This window comes from Lepidochelys kempii, chromosome 15 (assembly GCF_965140285.1).
Source record: "Lepidochelys kempii isolate rLepKem1 chromosome 15, rLepKem1.hap1, whole genome shotgun sequence".
Taxonomy (NCBI): domain Eukaryota; kingdom Metazoa; phylum Chordata; order Testudines; family Cheloniidae; genus Lepidochelys; species Lepidochelys kempii.
This window is the reverse complement of record NC_136394.1, coordinates 19,860,288-19,879,884: the sequence shown is the minus strand read 5'-3', so window position 1 is coordinate 19,879,884 and position 19,597 is coordinate 19,860,288. Positions and strand designations below refer to the sequence as shown.

The 19,597-nt window shown below is 39.2% G+C and overlaps 1 protein-coding gene across 16 annotated transcripts in view; it reads left to right on the top strand.

Annotated features, from left to right (window-relative positions):
- Nucleotides 1–19,597, top strand: part of EP400 (E1A binding protein p400) — a 63,510-nt gene that overhangs the window by 12,819 nt on the left and 31,094 nt on the right. For 13 of the 16 annotated variants that reach the window (XM_073312731.2, XM_073312730.2, XM_073312727.2 and 10 more), the window contains 17 exons: nt 1,619–1,759; nt 1,868–1,946; nt 2,209–2,261; nt 3,081–3,138; nt 4,334–4,423; nt 5,478–5,585; nt 6,342–6,535; nt 7,103–7,280; nt 8,681–8,817; nt 9,240–9,409; nt 10,252–10,426; nt 11,835–11,971; nt 13,361–13,547; nt 14,702–14,868; nt 16,718–16,872; nt 17,408–17,644; nt 18,695–18,859. In XM_073312731.2, the coding sequence (XP_073168832.2) occupies nt 1,619–1,759; nt 1,868–1,946; nt 2,209–2,261; nt 3,081–3,138; nt 4,334–4,423; nt 5,478–5,585; nt 6,342–6,535; nt 7,103–7,280; nt 8,681–8,817; nt 9,240–9,409; nt 10,252–10,426; nt 11,835–11,971; nt 13,361–13,547; nt 14,702–14,868; nt 16,718–16,872; nt 17,408–17,644; nt 18,695–18,859 (2,431 nt within the window). The remainder of the gene's footprint in view (nt 1–1,618; nt 1,760–1,867; nt 1,947–2,208; nt 2,262–3,080; nt 3,139–4,333; nt 4,424–5,477; nt 5,586–6,341; nt 6,536–7,102; nt 7,281–8,680; nt 8,818–9,239; nt 9,410–10,251; nt 10,427–11,834; nt 11,972–13,360; nt 13,548–14,701; nt 14,869–16,717; nt 16,873–17,407; nt 17,645–18,694; nt 18,860–19,597) is intronic. The other 3 variants (XM_073312729.2, XM_073312735.2, XM_073312734.2) reach the window with 3 other exon arrangements.

The following is a 19,597-nucleotide window of genomic DNA, read 5'->3' as shown; positions in this document are numbered from 1 at the left end:
AAGGAATTCAGAGACAGGCAATGAAAATGAGGCATGAAGAGGTTTCCGTATGAGGAGACTGACAAAACTTTTAATTTAGTTAGGAGATTAATAAGAGGGAACCAGAATGAAGGATATAAAATAATAAATAGTACAGAGTAGATAAATCAGGTACTACTGTTTATCTGTACTCATAATACAAAAGTAAGGGAATAGTCGATTACTGAAAGATAAATTTGAAACTGATACGGAAATGTATTAGTTATATATTTTTTTAAAAGTATGCATTAGCCTTTAGAACATGCTGCCAGAAGATATTGTTGAGTAGAAACATTTAGTAAAAGTTTTGAAAAAAAACAAAAACAAAGAATTAGACACTTCTGTAGAAGAGAACATCCAAAGTTGTGACCATATGGTAAGTGCTATTTTTTTCTTTTCTCTTTTTAAAGGACTGTAATCCTTAACACCTCAGTACATAAACCAACCACTAAGTGTGTGTCTACACAGCAAAGAAAAACCCAAGCTTTGGGGTCCTCCTACCCGCAGAAGTCTACATGGCAGTGAAACAGCCCCACAGCCCAAGCCCTGTGATCCTGAGTTGGCTGGCACGAGCCAACCGCGAGTTTTTTTTTGCTGTGTTAGATATAACCTCAGTGCCTGGGGATAGGAAGAAACTTCCCATCAGGGCATGTTATTCCATGGTTATTATTGTGTTGATTCTTAAACCTTCCTTTGAAGTATCTAGTACTGGCCTCTTCTGGGGTCAAGAAGTAGGATTATTAAGGACCACTGGTTTAATTCAGTATGTCATTTCCTATTCTGTATTTTAAATTGTTGTGAATTCAGATCCCTTCTCCTTACAGGCGATATCCTAATGCAGTGCACCACTTACCTTGTTGTTCAAAAATTTTAAATTATTTTAGTTTATATTTGAAATACTTATTTCACAAGTTTCAGAGTAGCAGCTGCGTTAATCTGTATCCGCAAAAAGAAAAGGAGTTCTTGTGGCACGTTAGAGACTAACAAATTTATTTGAGCATAAGCTTTCGTGAGCTACAGCATCCTATACAGCAAACAGGGAAAGATTAAGAATGAGCTCTCAAAACTGGATACTCTCATAAAAAAACCAACCTTCCACACAAACTTCCTTGTGGCTGGACTTTACAAAAACTAGATAAGCCATTCACAACACACACTTTGCTTCTCTACAAAAGAAAAAGGACACTAGATGCATCCGATGAAGTGAACTGTAGCTCACGAAACTTATGCTCAAATAAATTTGTTAGTCTCTAAGGTGCCACAAGTACTCCTTTTCTTTTTATTTCACAAGGAAATTCTAAAATACATCTTATAAATTATTCCAATAACCTTAGGACTTAGTTTTGCATTAGTAAAGTAGCCTTAATGTAAATAAGACCATAATCTAGTAGACTTTTCTGTCTTTTTTTTTTTTCATTTCATACCAGTTACTTTTCTGACAAAGAAAGATTATAGAAATATTGAAGATTAATTACACCATAGGTGCACTGAAACTATGCTACAGTTAACATCTAGTTGATGGGTAAAAAATCTAATTTTAAGAAATGTTCTGATGTATATTTTGAGGAAACCTCATTCAGAATCTAATGTTTTTTATTAGATGGTGAGAACTGTGGCTCGCTACCATGAGGAAAAGAAACTTAATGAAGAGAGAGCCAGAAAAGAGGAACAAAACAAGTTAAGGCGTATTGCTGCCTCAATTGCTAGAGAAATCGAATACTTCTGGTCAAATATTGAACAGGTAAACTGTCCACTTCCTTAAAAAAAAAAAATTATTTGTGACTGCCAGATTGTTTTAAAGTCTTGTTAGAGGCTCTAATCACATTTTTGTTGCAATTTTATATATTAGGTTGTTGAAATAAAACTGCAAATTGAATTTCAAGAGAAAAGGAAAAAAGCATTGAATTTAAGGAAAAGTTCAAATAAAGGTAATTGTGTTTCAGTTTATTAAAACTGGAGTATAAATTCATGGGCCACCCTACGGTTTTTACATATTTGCATCCACTTACTCAAGTATGGGGTCTCATCTTTTTGACAGTAGAAATCCAAATTGTGAATCATGGTATTTATTATGTTTTACTGTTAGACTTTACTTATCTTGATGGTTTTTCTCATGGATGCAATTAAATGTTAACATAAGAAACACAAAGTTACTGAAGTGTCTGTTGGATGTCTGTAATAATTTTCCAGGGAAAGATACAAAACCTGCAGAAGACATTTCATTGGAAAAAGAAAGTGAGGTGGTAAGTCTCTTTTTTACTTGTTACTTAGAGTCTCAGATTTATTCTAAATTTTACTGCTTCTTATGAAATATTTAATTTTTTTGTCTGTTTCAAATAAACACACAAACTGACATTAGCTCTTTTAGACTAACACGCAAACTGACACTAAACAGATTTATGGAAGTTTAATGCTGAGTTTTTGGCCTTAAACGATTCATCATTGTGTGCAGGGGGGAAAACACAGTATGTTGTTAGTAGGGTGACCAGATGTCCTAATTTTATAGGGACAGTCCCAATATTTGAAGCTTTGTCTTATATAGGCACCTATAACACCTGTCCCACTGTCCTGTCCTGATTTTTCACACTTGCTGTCTGGTCACCCTAGTTGTTAGGAACCATAAACCTTTGACATTTGAATGTTCTGAATTTTTTGTGTGTCTGAGATTGATAATATAATACCTTTTGAAAAGAGAGTTAATGTTTATCCAGGAACCTATAAGGGCTTCAAAGTGGCCATTCTAGTGTTTAGGGATGAAAAAGATGTTTGGACTTTTTTAAAGGGTATATTATTTTCCCAGTCACACACATAGGCTCTGATCCTACAAAGTGATCTCTGCAGCGACCTTTATATCTGCATACAGTCCCATTGACATCAGTGGAATTCAACTCATGTCGATGCCTCTGATTGACTTTGGTCAACTTATTATACAAATATTGGTATGGATAGTTAGATTTAAGGATTAGCTGGATGGAGATTTAGCTTCCTCCTGTCCTATAAGTCTTGTTTATGTATTGGCTTTATATTCCATGGGTTTGAACATTTAAATTATTTAATGCTAGGGTTCGCTGTCATTTGGAAGGAAAAGAAAGGCAAGCACATCCTTGACTGATGAGGAAGGTTAGTCACTTTTTAAAATTCTGTCTACAATGCTTGATGCATTTGTCTTTGGAAGTGTGGGTATGTATTTTATATATTTAAAAACTGAACACTGATTTTCAATCTTGTGATCCAGATACCCTGCATTTTCGCCACATAATTGCCAACCTTATCCACTTCTCGGCAAAGATTAAATAGCAGAGTGAGGGAAGGTGCTTCAGTGACGTTTTATTACCAAGACTTTACTATTGTTACCTATTATACCCAATCCTTCCCTAAATGCCCAAGGAAAGAGATGAATAAACATTTTGTGGTATTGGCTTCTTCCATCGTCTGCTCCTTTTTTGTGGAATTACCAACTGAATTGAGCTATAGTTTTCACTTTAAGAACAAAATAATATTAATAAAGAGACTTTTTTAGAAGCATGGATGCTGGTATTGCTAGAACTAGGGAGTGGAAGAAAATCTTCTCTTGTGGGTCAGTATATCTGATTATAATTTTCTCCTCCTCCTCCTCCTCCTCTTTCTCACTTCTCCCCAACCTCCTTACTTGTTTTTTACACTGCTTTTTCAGGGGGATTGCTATACAGGATCAGACTAGTGGTTCATCTAGTTTAATATCCTGTTTGACAGCATACAAACTGCTTCAGAGGAAAAACTCCTGCAATTAGCAGTTGTGGGATAACCTGGCCCCAGGGAAAGTTTCCTACTAACACTCAAAAGTTCAAGATTGACTTATGCCCTGAAGCATGAAGGATTCTATCCCTTCCAAACCTCTTTTGTTAAAAAGAAAATATTATTGTAATTTTGGATATTCTTGTTGTTCATATAAATATCTAATCCTTTTTGGAATCCTGCTAAGGTTCTCAGTGATATCCGGTTATAGTGAGATTCAGAGATACCTAAATAGTGACTTGCATAGCTTCTTGAGCTGGTGAGATCTTAAGAACCTGTACTCCTCACTAGATCACAGATACGAAGTAATGGAGATGCTACAATCTACCACTGTCCAAAGTTCAGCAATTACACTGAGACGAGGCTACCTTAATGACCTTTCTCTCTTGCTCAACTCCACTGTGATATCCAGTGCCTTTGACTTGGGAACAATCTCCAAAGCAGGCTTAAACTGGCAGATCTATTATGTATACAGTCATACTCTGTTTTTTTTATACTTGTTTAACTAAGCTGCCTTTATAAATGTGTGTTTCGGTGATAGTTGAAGATGAAGAGGAGACAATTGAAGAGCAGGAGGCTAAAGAAGGAAATATAAACCATCAAGCTGAACTTTCTAACTTAGCCAAAGAAGGTAGGTATGTGGATTGCCTGTGGACACAAGTTTGCTACGTATTGGTGGGGTTTGGAGTAAAATGTGAAAACGTATAGTAGTTACTATATTTGCAAATATGGTAACTGTCAAATGAGTGTTTGTTTTTCTGAATCCATTCAACTTTCAAACCATGTATAGTTTGTATTCCTGTGTGTGTTTTTTGTTGTTTTTAATAGTGGACTGTGATGAATGTTAGTGTTTATGGAGTGGTATGTATAATGATTACCTAATTCTTAAGTAATTTGGTTTGGAAAAGAGTTTGTATAAATGTTTTTATTTAGATGTTGCTCCTATACAAACTCTACACTAAAAGGGTCCCATCCAAATCTCCAAGTGCCCTTGATATACACTGAAAACACAAGAGCATTGGAGATGCAAATTAAAAATTGACTAACATGGCAGCACTTCTCCTTCTTCCCAACTACCATGATCACTGGTCATGTGAGCAATGCTGCTTAAAACCCTACACAGCACTTTCCCATTAGATAGAAATCCCACCAGCCTCAGGTGCCTTGGCTCTTCACCAGTGCCTGCTCAACCAGAATGGCTTTGCAGCAAGGCTGGAAGGCCAGCAGATTTGGTCTATTTCAGATCTTGACAAGCTAAGCATCAGAGGGGAAGGGGCCTTTCCAGAGAATGCTATGCCAGTAACCTCCTCCCTTTTGTAAAACTGGTCAGAGGCAGGTGCATGTTGCTGCTGTGCAAAATACCCCACAGAGATTGCCAGCGTCCTTCAGTTTTGATATCTAACAAGCCTGCTGTTTTAGTGCTGTGATTCTCCTAAGCAGTAACTGATTGTCAGATTAGATAGTGGGTTTGCATTGTGGTAAGAACCTACTGGGTTGAGCCAACTGACTTTAAAAACGTAGCTTTGCTTCCATGTGTTAATGATCTTTAAAGTCAATTTCTGAATTGAGTACTGTGTGGATTACAACGTATATCAAAGCATCCTTGGTCATTAAAAAGTAATGTTATTGATAACTGCTGGTTTTTAGTATTAATATCCTTGTATTTGTTCTTCAATAACCTTCAGCTGAATTGCCTTTGGATGACTTAGTAAAGATGTATGAAGGTGCATTTTCAGAGAATTTTCACTGGCCCCAGCCAAAGCCTGACTGCAAAGAGGACACCAGTGAAGAAGGTAAATTTATTTTTATTTTATTTTTGTTAGAAGAAACTGATTGTTCATTGGGCTCATCTTATCAAGATGGTTCATGCTATAGGAGAACAAATATAAAGTAAATCACATCTGAAATTAATAAAAAGTACAGTACTGGTGTCTATGGGATTGTATGAAAGGTGGAATTGTCTTGTGGTTAAAGATCTGGAAAGGTGCTTGGGAACTGTGTGTTATATTCCCGGCACTGCAAAATATTTTCTGTATGATCTTGCACAAAGCATTTAATCTCTGTTTATTAGTTCCCAATGTGTAAAGTGAGGATAATACTTCCTAACCTACCTAACAGGAGTGTTGTGTGGATAAATCCAGTAACATCTGAAGATGGTCAGAAACTATAGTGAGGGTAGCCATAGAAAAGCCTATAAATGAAGTATATACGGTTGCATGCAGAGTGGTTACTTTTCTTATCGTGATGTGTCCTAGATATTATGTGTCACAGCTATCATTGGTCACAGAATTATGCATTCTGGGTTCAGTTTTAGAAAATTGGGAAATGCCAGAGGATTTCTTAGAGGGAGTGTAAAAATGTATTTCTGTGCCAATGGCCCCTACAAACTAGGTAATGTGAGCATTCAGAACGTGGTGCTGCACTTAACTTGATTTTCATTTTAGCTTGGCTAAACAGAAGATAATAGAAACAGTGAAAACAATTTGGTAACTTACGTCTGATGTTTTATGTCTGTGTGTAAAATAACCATCGACTTGCATCTTATGTAGAATTGGAAGACCATATAGGAGACCAAGAAAGCCTTCAGAAGGAAGTGGTACTTATCGATTCACTTCTCAGCATTGATCAGCATAAGGGTGTAGAGAGAACAAATGCTGCAAAGAAACACACAAAAGACATAACAGAAGTTGCTGCAGCTGCGGAAGCACTGTTACCTAAAGGGAGTGCTCGTATCTTGACGGCGGTAAAGCTTCTCATTTTCCATTACATCGTGTGTTTGTGCATAAAGATTATTTTTTAAAAGTGTAGCTTTAAAACTGGAAATACTGCATAAAGGAATGTCTTTTGTTGTTTGCCTTTTAGCCAGCATAATATTGGATGCAGCCTTGCACCCTGACTTAATGAGGGGAATAGGAATTGAAAGTACTGGGATTCCATTCCCCATTCTTCCAATGACTGGATCTTGGGCTTAGGCAGTTCACTTAATTCCTCATTACTCAGTTTCTCCATCTGTAAAAGTGTATAGCACAACTTCATAGAGAGTGTTGTGAGGCTTGATTAATTATGAGTGGGTCAGGATCTTCTAAAAGGAATGCTAGAAGTAGAAAGCAAGCAGTGTTGCTATTTCCTCAAGAAATTTTGCACCATTTTTAAAATATTTTATTTTTTTAATAATCAATTAATAGTAAAATATCGTCATAATTGTGGAGTTATAGAAGGCAATGTTTGTTTACTTGCTTCCTTGAACTTAATCATACTCTAACCTTTGATCAAAAGCAGCAACATAAATGCATATATTCTTTTGGCACAGGTAAAATATAATACTCCATCTTTATTGTATGGCACTCTCAGAGAGTATCAGAAGATTGGGCTGGACTGGTTAGCGAAGCTATATAAAAAGAATCTCAATGGTATTCTGGCAGATGAGGCTGGGCTTGGCAAAACTGTGCAAGTCATTGCCTTTTTTGCACACCTGGCTAGTAATGAAGGTAAGCTAATTCTGCTGTTTCATGCAACTTTAATTTAAGGTATACCAGCACTACCATTATAAATCACTATTTTGCCTGTTTACAGCTGTCCTGCACATTTCTTGAAACTCTGCCTACAATTGTGGTGATTCCTTTTAAGAATATTGGCAAAAAGCTGGCAGTTTTAGTCACTTCTTGAGTAACTACTAGAAGTGCTGTTCTCAAGCACTCTTAAACTATCTCCTTCTGGTTAAGAAAAATGGTCAAGATACTCAAAATACTCATCGGTGTTTGATAATAAGCTGCATTATGTTATATAAGGGATTGTTGTTTCCTGGCTTCCTCTAAAATCTCTGTGTCTTTGTTTGCTGTGGTTTGCGAGAGGTAGTATTTATCTCCAGAAGCGGTGAAGGGTGAGGTATTTATAAAGCTCTTCTGATGCCTGATTAAAGGTGCTGCAGAGCTGCAAACTATTATCTGCACTTTAATACATATTACCTACAAACCGAAAAGGATGCTAACTTCCCAAAGACTGCATCTGACATGTGCTGACCACGTTCCTCAGATCTGCATGAGTCATTTCTAATGTAGCTGCAGTCTGGGGTTTCAGTTACAATCTGGGGGTTTTTGTTTTAAGAAGTACTGACACGTCCCAGTGAAAACCTGTTGGGTTCATCGGGGGCAGAACTGTATAAGCAGCACACAAGCGTTGTGGCAGCAAAACGCACTATTCAGATACCCTGAAGGTGGCTCAGGTATTAGATTAGATTTGCTGCTGTTGGTAAGTGGGATGAGGAGGGGATAGGAGCCAGCTGCCAGCAACATCAGAAGCTAGTAGCAGAAGCTGACAAATTAATGTACTCTGGACAAAATGTGAGAGAGAGAGAGAAACAGAGATTCAGTCTTACATCATCATCTCTTTGATTCTGTGGGTTCAAATCAGACTTTGGTAGCATATGGGCAAGGACAATTATTTTAGTAAAAACCTGTTTATATTGGAATATGACACTCAGGTGCCTTCGTGTTTTAAGTGGACAGTTTTAGTAGTTGATAGCCCACTGCTCAATCTGCCATTCCCCTGCCTTGGATTTTGGGGGCCAAATTTTTTAAAAATCTCCAGTTTAACAGTATTTTTTTAAAAAATCAATATTGTGTAATGAACAAATGACTCAATTCACTTCTGAGACTCAACCATTGATAGACAATTGCCGTTACAGAACTGCAACCTTGAATTACAGTTTTGTATTCTCTCAGACTAGTTAGCAGTTGATCTTATAGTAGTCCTGTATTGACATTAGTATTGGCTCACACAGTGAATTCAGTACGTACAGTTCTTAACTTTAAAAGCAGAAGGGAGAAAATGAGTTTTCAATATTTATCCCATGTCTGTTTTGTCCTCTGCTGTATTTTTCCTCCTGTAGGTAATTGGGGTCCTCATCTTGTTGTTGTACGAAGTTGTAACATACTGAAGTGGGAGCTTGAATTGAAACGTTGGTGCCCTGGATTGAAAATTCTTCTGTACTTTGGCAGCCAAAGAGAACTTAGAGCAAAGAGACAGGTATTCTGTTTTGCAGGGTTTATTTTTAGTGATGAGACTAGATCACTGTTTAGGTACACAGATTTATGCAGCTTGTTCTTGTTGAGATATAACACAAAGTGAACAATGAAATAATGTAATGTGGGCTTCTTGCATTTACCAAGCACTTCTTACCCAAAAGTCTCTTTGAAAATGCAAGTGAAGCAACAGGGTGTTCTAAGTATTGAACAATACGTACAGCACCCTTACTCACTTCTGGACCCCGACTGTAGTTTGAAGACCAGGATTAGCTTATAAATCATTTGGGATGCATTTTTTTAATAGCTGTACAGTGGATAGCATGCAATCATAATCACTGGAATTCTGCCCTTACTTTTCTGTCCTACTAGTATTAACTGTTGGAGATTGTCTGTATGGATCATAATTTATTTTGGTTTTTGTAGGAATGGATGGAACCCAACAGCTTTAATGTATGTATCACTTCGTACAAGCAACTGTTTAAAGGCAACCATGCCTTCATGAAAATGCGATGGAAGTACCTAGTCGTAGATGAAATGCAGCAAATTAAAAACATGACTGAGAAGCACTGGGAGGCACTCTTCCATCTCCGAAGGTGTGGCGCATATCAAAAACTTTTCCTTCGTGTTGCTTTTAGATCAGTTTTTCTGTTAAAAAATTCAAGAATTCTGTTCCAGAATTATGTAGAACTAATTTTTCTATCTGCCCGGGTTCTTACATGGATAGTATGATAGTTGCACACTGTAGAGTTCCTTTTACTTGAGCAGTCAAGGTTCAGAGACCTGCTTAGCGCCAAATGGTAGCAGCTCACGTAGCTCTGTAGCTGCTCTGTTCTGGACCTTGACTTGCTCAAGCAGAAAAATTCCCTACAATTTTTTTTATGCTATGGAAATAAGAAACTAGTTTGGTGGATAACTGCTTTATTTTGGATGCTTCGCTAGTTTTGCATAAAAGCTCCAATGAGTGTGTCAGAAGGCTTAAGTTAATAAAACTTTTTAAAAAAATTCTTTTTATTAAAACACTCAAGCATATAGGAAGCTCTGTAGTTTAATATTACAACTATAAAGATAACTGTCCTAAATGTTAATGTAACACTGATTGGTTTTGTCTTAAATTTCAGATTTTAATAACTAGCATTCTGTCTTAACCATTATGGCTGAGATTTTCAGGGAAACTGATTATTTAGTGAAGATGCAAATATTGTTGGAGGCAATGTTTAGGGAAAATGTAGAGTTTTTATTTTTGTGTTAATTTGGTTTATTGTGGATACTTAGTGGTGTTGTATGCTATGGGGTTGCTGTTTTTCTTTTTTTAAAAAATTGTGTTTTAAGTTTTTGTCAGATACCCAGGGAGTTCAGATAAGTGTCTCATTATTTTATTTAAAACTACTTAATTGTTAAACCTCATTACTGAGTTTCTTTTTCTTATTGTTCACAGCCAGCATCGTTTGCTCCTGATAGACACTCCTTTGCATAACACTTTGATGGAGTTGTGGACCATGGTGCATTTTCTAATTCCAGGAATTTCCAGATCTTATCTAGATTTCCCAGTGAAGGCAGCCAATGAGGAGAATCAGGATTATTGCCATAAACTTGTTATAAGATTACACAGAGTATGTCACTTAATTTTTTTCTCATTTTTACGTCAGTATCCAAACACAGTTGACTCAGGAGGGTTCAGATTGATGAATTCTCTGCCTTTTCTTAACATTTGGATCAGCTGATACAGGAACTCCTTCTATAAGCATTGTGTTATACATTGATCAGAGCATTGTGTCTTATGTGGAACACTGGGCCTAAAGTATGGAGCCCAGAATTTATGCAGCAGGGATCTTCCCAAGCCATCTGCCCCTGGGAATCCAGTACAATCATTAGTAAAACCTTAAGAAAGATTTGCATGTTCAGTTTGGCTGTTTATATGGTGTGCACAAATTTTCAATGTGTGCCACAGAATTTTATACTGATAGAAGGGCATTTTAGAAATTGTTGGGGGAGAAACTGGAAGTGTCTGCTAAAATGATAATCACTGAAATAATTATCAGTCTTTAGCATCTCTTTACTATGAATACAAGCAGTTCACACCTCTCTCAAAGCTGCCATTTCAGACTCGGGGGAGGGTTGACTTACATTCTTTTTCCAGCTTGTAGGGTGGGTTTTGATTTGTGTGGGTTTCCCCACGGCCAATAAGGGCTAAAATTGTCTTTAACAAAAAGCAAAAGAAAACCGAAAGCTTAGATTTCGGAGCACCTTTATGCAGAAATTATAAAAACCAACAAGCAGCAGTTTTGCGGCCAGTTTTGTAGCAGCGTAATCGCGTTATACACAAGTGGCTGCATAACTGCTGCTTGTGTGTGCATTATATCTGGTAATCTTAGCTTCAAGTTGTCAAAGTATCTTTAATGTGAGGGAAGATTATTTAATTTATTATGAATTAGCGAGCAGATCGAGGGACGTGATCGTCCCCCTCTATTCGACATTGGTGAGGCCTCATCTGGAGTACTGTGTCCAGTTTTGGGCCCCACACTACAAGAAGGATATGGATAAATTGGAGAGAGTCCAGCGAAGGGCAACAAAAATGATTAGGGGTCTGGAACACATGACTTATGAGGAGAGGCTGAGGGAACTGGGATTGTTTAGTCTGCAGAAGAGAAGAATGAGGGGGGATTTGATAGCTGCTTTCAACTACCTGAGAGGTAGTTCCAGAGAGGATGGTTCTAGACTATTCTCAGTGTTGGAAGAGGACAGGACAAGGAGTAATGGTCTCAAGTTGCAGTGGGGGAGGTTTAGGTTGGATATTAGGAAAAACTTTTTCACCACCCTCCTAGTGAAACACTGGAATGCGTTGCCTAGGGAGGTGGCGGAATCTCCTTCCTTAGAAGTTTTTAAGGTCAGGCTTGACAAAGCCCTGGCTGGGATGATTTAATTGGGTATGGGTCCTGCTTTTGAGCAGGGGGTTGGACTAGATGACCTCCTGAGGTCCCTTCCAACCCTGATATTCTATGATTCTATGAAATTTTTCAGATGATTCAACCATTTATTTTGCGAAGATCAAAGAGAGATGTTGAAAAGCAACTAACAAAAAAATATGAACATGTGCTAAAGTGTCGTCTATCTAACCGGCAAAAGGCTATGTATGAAGATGTCATATTGCAGCCAGGGTAAGTAATTCAAATAGCAAAGTGAAAAAATCTTATGATTCTACTCTTTGGATAAGGAGATTTTAAAAACTACTTAAGTCCTGGGTGGTTGCATTTAATATTTTTCCTAACCTTTTCGTGACCAAAGAATATGACATAACTACCCTGAAACTTCTAACATTAGAGCCAAATAATATGATGGGCTTTGAAAAAAGCAACCAGTTACTTCTGGAAGCCTAAAATCAAGTTCTCATGGTCAATTAAAAGCTGTTTTGGAATAATTTTTATCCTCTGTGGGTGCTTCTTCAAACCACAAAGCCACCAGAGTTCAACAGAACGGTCAGTTGCTACTCATGGGATGTCCAGGAGTGAAACGATAGGAATAGTGGTGTGGGTAAGGATGCTGCTGACTGACAGAGTTGTGGGGTGGAGAACCTGTCTGTTTAGACCAGGGGTGGGCAAACTTTTTGGCCCGAGGGCCACATCTGGTTATAGAAATTGTATGGCAGGTCATGAATGCTCACGAAATTGGGGCTGGGGTGCAGGAGGAGGTGAGGGCTCTGGCTGCGGATGTGGGCTCCAGGGTGGGGCCGGAAATGAGGAGTTCAGGGTGCAGGAGGGGGCTCTGGCTGGGGGTGCGGGCTGTGGCGTGGGGCTGGGAATGAGGAGTTTGGGGTGCAGGAGGGTGTGCCAGGGCAGGAGAGGGATTAGGGCTGGGTCAGGGGGTTGGGGCACGAGGGGGTGGCTCAGGGGTGCAGGCTCTGGGTGGCGCTTACCTCAAGTGGCTCCCAGAAGCAGTGGCACGTCCCCGCTCTGTGTCCTATGTGGAGGTGCGGCCAGGTGTCTCTACTGCACGCTGCCCCGTCTGCACATGCTGCCCCTGCAGCTCCCTTTGGCTGTGGTTCCCGGCCAATGGGAGTTGCTTGGGGTGGGGGCAGCGTATGGAGCGGAGCCCCCTGGCTGCCCTGCGCATAGGAGCCAGGGCGGGGAGAGGCATGCCGCTACTTCCAGGAGCCACGCGGAGCGGTCCCCAACCCTGCTCCCCGGCGGGAGCGCCGGAGCCAGGCAAACCTCAGACCCCACTCCCCAGCAGGAGCTCGAGGGCCAGATTAAAATGTCTGGCGGGCCGGATGCTGCCCGTGGTTTAGACTGTTTTTGACTTTAGGCAGTGTCCTTGGTTCCTCAGTTTCATAATTCCAAATGCACATTTACATATTTTGAAATGATATTGTGTTACACTAAATACTCCTGGAACATCTCTCCATTTAAAACCTAAGTATATATTAAGATTGCTATTTAACACATTAGACTTCAAATTCTAGCCCTATGAGTTCAATGCCATCTGTTTCAGGCTTTATAAAAACTATGCTTAAACTGAGAAATTTTAAATTATTTTTTTTTATTTGATAGAACCCAGGAAGCTCTTAAAAGTGGACATTTTGTCAGTGTCCTTTACGTTCTCATGCAGCTGCAAAGGATTTGTAATCACCCTGACCTGATAAATCCCAGGCTTTCCAGTTCCTCATATGTATCAGAGGCACTAGAATACGGAACTGCTTCTTTGGTACTAAAAGCACTAGAGCGGGATGTTTGGAAGGTGAGTGGAAAAATGAACTGTTTAAAAATTGTCTTTGCAGAATGTTGGTGTTTAGTGAACACAGCATCAGTCTCTCATTCACGGGACTGTGCTACAAGCCCAACTGTAGATTATAAGTGGGATGAATTTGCTATTGGGAGTCCACCACCTAACTGAACACGTTACTACATTTTTCTTTCTCCCTGCAGTATGAGTTTTAAGAAATGGTCGAGTAATAAGTTTGCATTCGTGTTCCAGCTGTCCGAAGAGAAATTGGCTTAATTTTGCATTACTGTTATGTATTTTTTGTCTTCAGGAGCTTTCCTATGCCCCAAAAAACACTCTTCAATGAGAAGAAAATCTGGATAGGCTGTAGCAGTATATTTAATTACAGGGTTCCAATTAATTTTCCTGCTTTCAGGATTTATAATTGCCTGGGGATAGTATGGGATAGCAGGGGACACTGTGACTTTCTTTTTTAATACCAGGGTGAGAACTTTCTGATTCTTTGCACTATTGTTCTTGTGTTAGCACAAATGGTGATGCTTGGGATGGCTTATTGCCAAAGTAGTAGTGTCGCTCTAGACGAGCAAGGGAAAACAACCTCTTCACCTTAAGAAAGCAGGCTAAAAGTCGAAGGCGTGGTCCCTTTGGATAGGTTTGTTGCTGTCTTTAGTGCGTATGTACTATGCCTACGTAATGATGGGCATGTTAAAAAGACAGTTGAACCTTTTTTCCACACTCTTAAAAATCTGTGTATGCCCTGTATTTATATTTACAAACTATATTTGCTGGTATTTTGCTCAGTTGATGATATTTGAAATACCAGGAAAACTGCAACTTAGGTAAAACAGAGTCCTGATTTCCCTAACTCTTCTCAGTTTAATTCCTCTCCTAGCCAATTTAATACTAAAGATGGGACTGTCAACTGTAGTTACGGCCAAAAAAATACCTGGAGATTTGGCATTTTCAGTTTAACTTTTATTAGTTTAAAAAAAAATCCTGATTTTCCCACCCCCCGTTGAAATGTATGCTGTAAATGAGAAAAGCCAGCAATATTAGTTTCACTTTAAACAGCCAAAAGGTGAGAGTCTAATTTTTCTGTGTCATTTATGTTGAACTTTATTATTTTTATGTGCTGACTTGTAAACCTTATTGTTTCACAATAACCCTAGGATACAGACATGTGTCTTTTTGATCTGATTGGGGTAGAAAATAAAATGACTCACTATGAAGCACAAGTGCTGCCAAAACAAAAGGTGACCAGAAAGCTTATTGAAGAGATTTACAGCTCCCCTCATCATCCAGCCAGACCCCACCCCGTGAAGCTCAAACCAAGCAGGTACACCCAACTTCATATGAAAATGCTATTGCTTTGAGCTAGAATATTTAAAAAGGAATGCAGTTCATCTTAAACTTGTCAGAAGTCATCTGTCACTGAGTTCTACCTGTATCTAGTTTATAGGTTCATTGTATTTTCAAAATGTTTCTCCATGAAACTGAATGTTAGATTTAAAGATCCCTTCTGGTAATGCATTACATTCGTCAGACCACATCATACTCTGTATTTTGTTAGTATTGTATGGCACGCTTTCAGCTCGTTTGCCCTCAAAACTAGATTTTGGTTTAGTAAAGCGTGCTATAAACTGATAATGGGGGTTAGTTGAGCAGACTCGGGCTCTAGATCAACAACAAAACATCATTATGACATGACGCACTTTCATGACAGGCACGTTGTATGGAGCTGCTTTGTGAAACACAAGACACAGGCTACGTCTGTGCTGTGCTGCAGTGTTGACTGTGGAGATGTGAATGGCAGAGGGCATCAAAATGTTGCAACCTAACTGCCTTGTGTGGGTGCTGCTGGCGCAACTAAAAGGTACCTAGTTTGCGTTAACATATGTTAACGCCAGGTAGGTACGTTTTACTGTGTGCCAGCAGCATCCACGTGAGGCAGTTAGAGCACAACATTTTAGTGCTTTCTGCAGTTCACACTCCCATAGTCCGCACTGCAGCACAGTGTAGACAAGCCACGAAATCCACTTTGAGTCAATCTCTAGGCTTGCTGAATTTTTACTTTGGCTAGTGTGGTGTTATGGTTCACACTAATATAGAAGTAAATCGTCTTTGGGTCTAGGAATCCGAAAATACTGAAAGCAAATCTTGCAGAATTAGTGAATATTTTGCAGGTAGTTCTTCAGACATTTATCTGTGTCTGCAATAGCATAGGAACAAACAGTGGTATGCTTTCTAACAGTATTTCTCTTGTAAGGAACCAATGTACTGAAGAATCTGGAGGTTGTAGAGATTTTTTTTCTAGAGATGCCATAGGGGGGTGCCCCACTTCCCTTTGAAAATTCTGAGGACCTCCTTCTTTTTCCTGCTTTCTGCCTCGATTCTTGCAGCCCATCGTAGTAGTTTTAATTCTTCTGCATGTGTACTACACAAGTATATGCTGGAATCTATCACTTGGTGTTGTGGTGAAAGAAATGTGGCAATTCATCCCCTTGGGGCTTAGTGTACAGATTTTGCAGCACTTCTGCATACATGTAGATTTTCTAGTATGTAATAACAAGACTTGCAAACTTTATCAGATATCTGCCAGCCAGAGTCTGGTATTAAATATGATTAGATAAGAGACTGATCAGTGAAGGCAGAAGTGGGATGCTGGAATTTCTACCAGTGTTGAGTCCTATTCAGATGCTCCCTTGTAGACGCAAACATCTGCAAAGGAGAAGGAACTTTCCTTCTTGTCTTCCTTCCTTCTCCTTAGCTGGGTCGAGTGGCCGGATATCTTTGCTCCGCTCCTCCTTATGGCTTCTCCTTTCCTCATACAACTCCACACCTATGTGTTACAAGTCATAGCTTTTCCAAGCAACAGTGTCAGCGATTTTTAGTTGGTTTCACTGCTGTCCACAAGGGTTTTGAAGAGTAGTTCATAAAGCCAATCCGCTTCTTTTTCAGTGTCATGCTGTTGCTGCTCTTGGAAAAGCTGTGAGCAGCAGCCGAGGCAATGAAGCTGTTGGTCTGCAGATTCAAGAAATCAGCATTGCGTCAGTTGAAATTTGTTTTTTTTTAAAGGAAAGCTTAAATTTAGCAGGCACAGGTGGGCTTGGTCTCCCTGTTCCCCTGGGAAAGTTGAGTGGGTTAATCATTTTCTCTTAAGCTTTTATTTTGCATGTACTTTGCAGGTTGTTTCAGCCAGTTCAGTATGGGCAGAAGCCTGAGGGCAGGACTGTAGTTTTTCCAAGTGCTCAAGTACAGCGGACAGTGACCACAGCAACAGTAACTCAGCAGGGACAAGGGCGAGGAAGGTCACCCATTGCTACAGTATCTGCAAATCAAGGTAAGAAAGGTATTGCGACCTGAGTTAGTTAAGCCTCTGAATATACTGACATATGCTAGTTTGTTAATAGAACTCTTCTTTCCTCTAGCTTGATGATCTAGATTGCTAATGGCTTTTAAAAAAATAAAATAAAAACAAACTAATAGCCAGTACATTTCCTCCACTAGTTGCTACAGTGTGACCTACCATTGTAGTGCAAAGCTAATCCGGTGTAGCCGAACTGATAATGCATGAAATATAGTGGGACACAATTGGTATTTAAACCCCCAACTGTATATAATGTTCTCTTGAGTTTAGGGTTTTACAGGGCTTTTGTGTATATACTTCGTCTTTTTAAGAAATGCTTACCAATGATATACTGTTGTAAAAATAGGATGGCGCGATAGGTACGGGTAGGAACCCCAGTCTGGAAGGAAAAGCCATTCCTTTAGCCATTGTAACACCCTGTTGGAAGGTTTCTTTTTAATGCAGGTTGTTTAAAGCACTGGAGCTAAACCCTCTAACAACTTGCCCAAACAAACCTTATTGATTGCAGCGGCAGCAGCACAGTTTCAGACAACTCAGGCTTCTACCAGTGCTCCAAGACACCAGCCAGCAGCGACCTTCACCACAGCAACTAGCACAGCCCATCCTGTGAAGCAGCGGGGTCAGACCACTGCCCAGGCCTCACAGCTAGGCCAGACCCAGCCACAGGCCCCCTCGCACACCCTCCAACAAAGTGTGCTGCCTCAGAGGCTGGTACTGACCTCTCAGGCCCAGGCACGGTTGCCTAGTAAGTGGCCTCCCCTTTCAAGGTTTCTCCCACCTTTTTACTACAATGAGGTTAAGTTACTAGGCACCCTAAAATGTGTACAGAATCTTTGTTTTTTTTCACTCTTCTGATTAGCCTTGCTCACTACGCTGCTTATGACCAAGGAAAATCAAAAATTGGATAAGAAACAATAGAATTGCTGTGGACATACATTAGTGGTGTCAACTTAATCTCCTATTTCTGCATGTTTCCTCTGCTGGCAAGACTTCCTTCAGACCAAATGTTTTAGCTCTATCCTAATTATTCTTTTCATATTAAACACTAATCCATCTGCTTAAAGACCTCTCTCGCAGAGACAAAAGTCACAACTGTTAGGCAGAGAAAAGCAGTGAGGCTTTGCTTTAAGGTTGTATGTGCCCTGCCTATTAGCATGTATATAGAATACTGAGCACCGATGTATTAATTTTTCTCTCTGGGGTAATGCACTGCCTTTACAAAAGCTAAGTTTCATGCCACCATTTTGTAACTATACTTGACGCTTTTTGCTTGTAAACTTTCTGCATTTAAATCAGAAAAATCTCGATACTTATAATTTTAGAGCTTTCTGACTTGTCTAAAAGTGCAGCTCACTTAATATAAATCTTGCTTACGCTGCACATTTTAATCTTCAAGCTTTTTAAAATGTGTTTTTTCTCATTTTATTTTGAGTGATTATTTTGTCTCTTCTTTAAGCCTTTCTTAGTGCTCTTGAAAAGGCAGTGGAGATCACTTTAATATGTATACTTATTCTGTTATAAAGTGTCACATGAGTTTTCAGGTAGCTTTTACACTTTTTGCAACTAAAAGAGAATGGATAACTTCTCAAATGTTGATGTTTAATTTTAAATGATTGGTTTTTTCCTGTCTGTCCAACAATCACAGAAAGCAATACCTGCTGAACTTTTATATGACACTTTTGAAGCACTTTATATAATTATGCATGGAAGGCGCTTCAGCACCAGTTTACTAACCAACATTTAGAATTGTTGGGACAGAAGGGCATTCATTAATGTATGTTTCCCTCCTTAACAGGTGGTGAGGTAGTAAAAATTGCCCACCTGGCCTCCATAGCATCAGCACAAGGCAGAATCGCACAGCCAGAGACACCTGTAACACTGCAGTTTCAAGGGAATAAATTTACTTTATCACACAGCCAACTCCGCCAGCTGACGGCAGGGCAGCCTCTGCAGCTGCAAGGTACTCTTCTGTCCAGCTTCAATCAGTGGGTTTTCTAATGCTGATACCCTAGATCATTGGAACGGGGAAGGCTTTCCTCATTGCTGTACTTTAAGCATATTAAAAAAGGAGGTATTTTTTTCCATTGATAATACCATTTGTTGTGTCTTTCCTCTGTGTGTGTGCTGTGAGGGGCAGCAAGGTAGATCTCTCTAGAAAAAATATACACCTGTTGGAGGAAATGTGGTTACAGCATTTTTATAAATTTTATTTGAATATTTCATTCGTGAATATATTCTTATATGTATATCGTGCAAATAGAGTAAAGTAATGCTTTAATTAAAAATTAAATACACAGTCATGTGGAGCAAAATTAAAGTAATCTTTAACCTTGTTTCTGCACCTCTCCATAATAAACTAATGTGTGTCTATTTTAACCCAGCCACTGCCATGGGCAGAGTACATGGCATACGATATTCTTGCTCTGAAACAGCCCCTCTTGGCTCTGGTTATGGAGGTTCTGTGGTTTGTAAACTCCCATATTCTCGGGAAATTTGCTTAGCTGCAAAAGAAGAGACTTTAATTAGGCCCATGAAATAGATGTAATTGCGGAGGGAAGGTGATGGGCTTTTCCTAGTTTTAAAATGATTTAGCCTATGAGGTTCCTTTCCTAAGTGGGGATATTTCTATATGTAACTTTGAGAAAATGGTTGTCCTGACAGCAGAAAATCTTAAATTTTGAATCCGGTAAGTAAATTA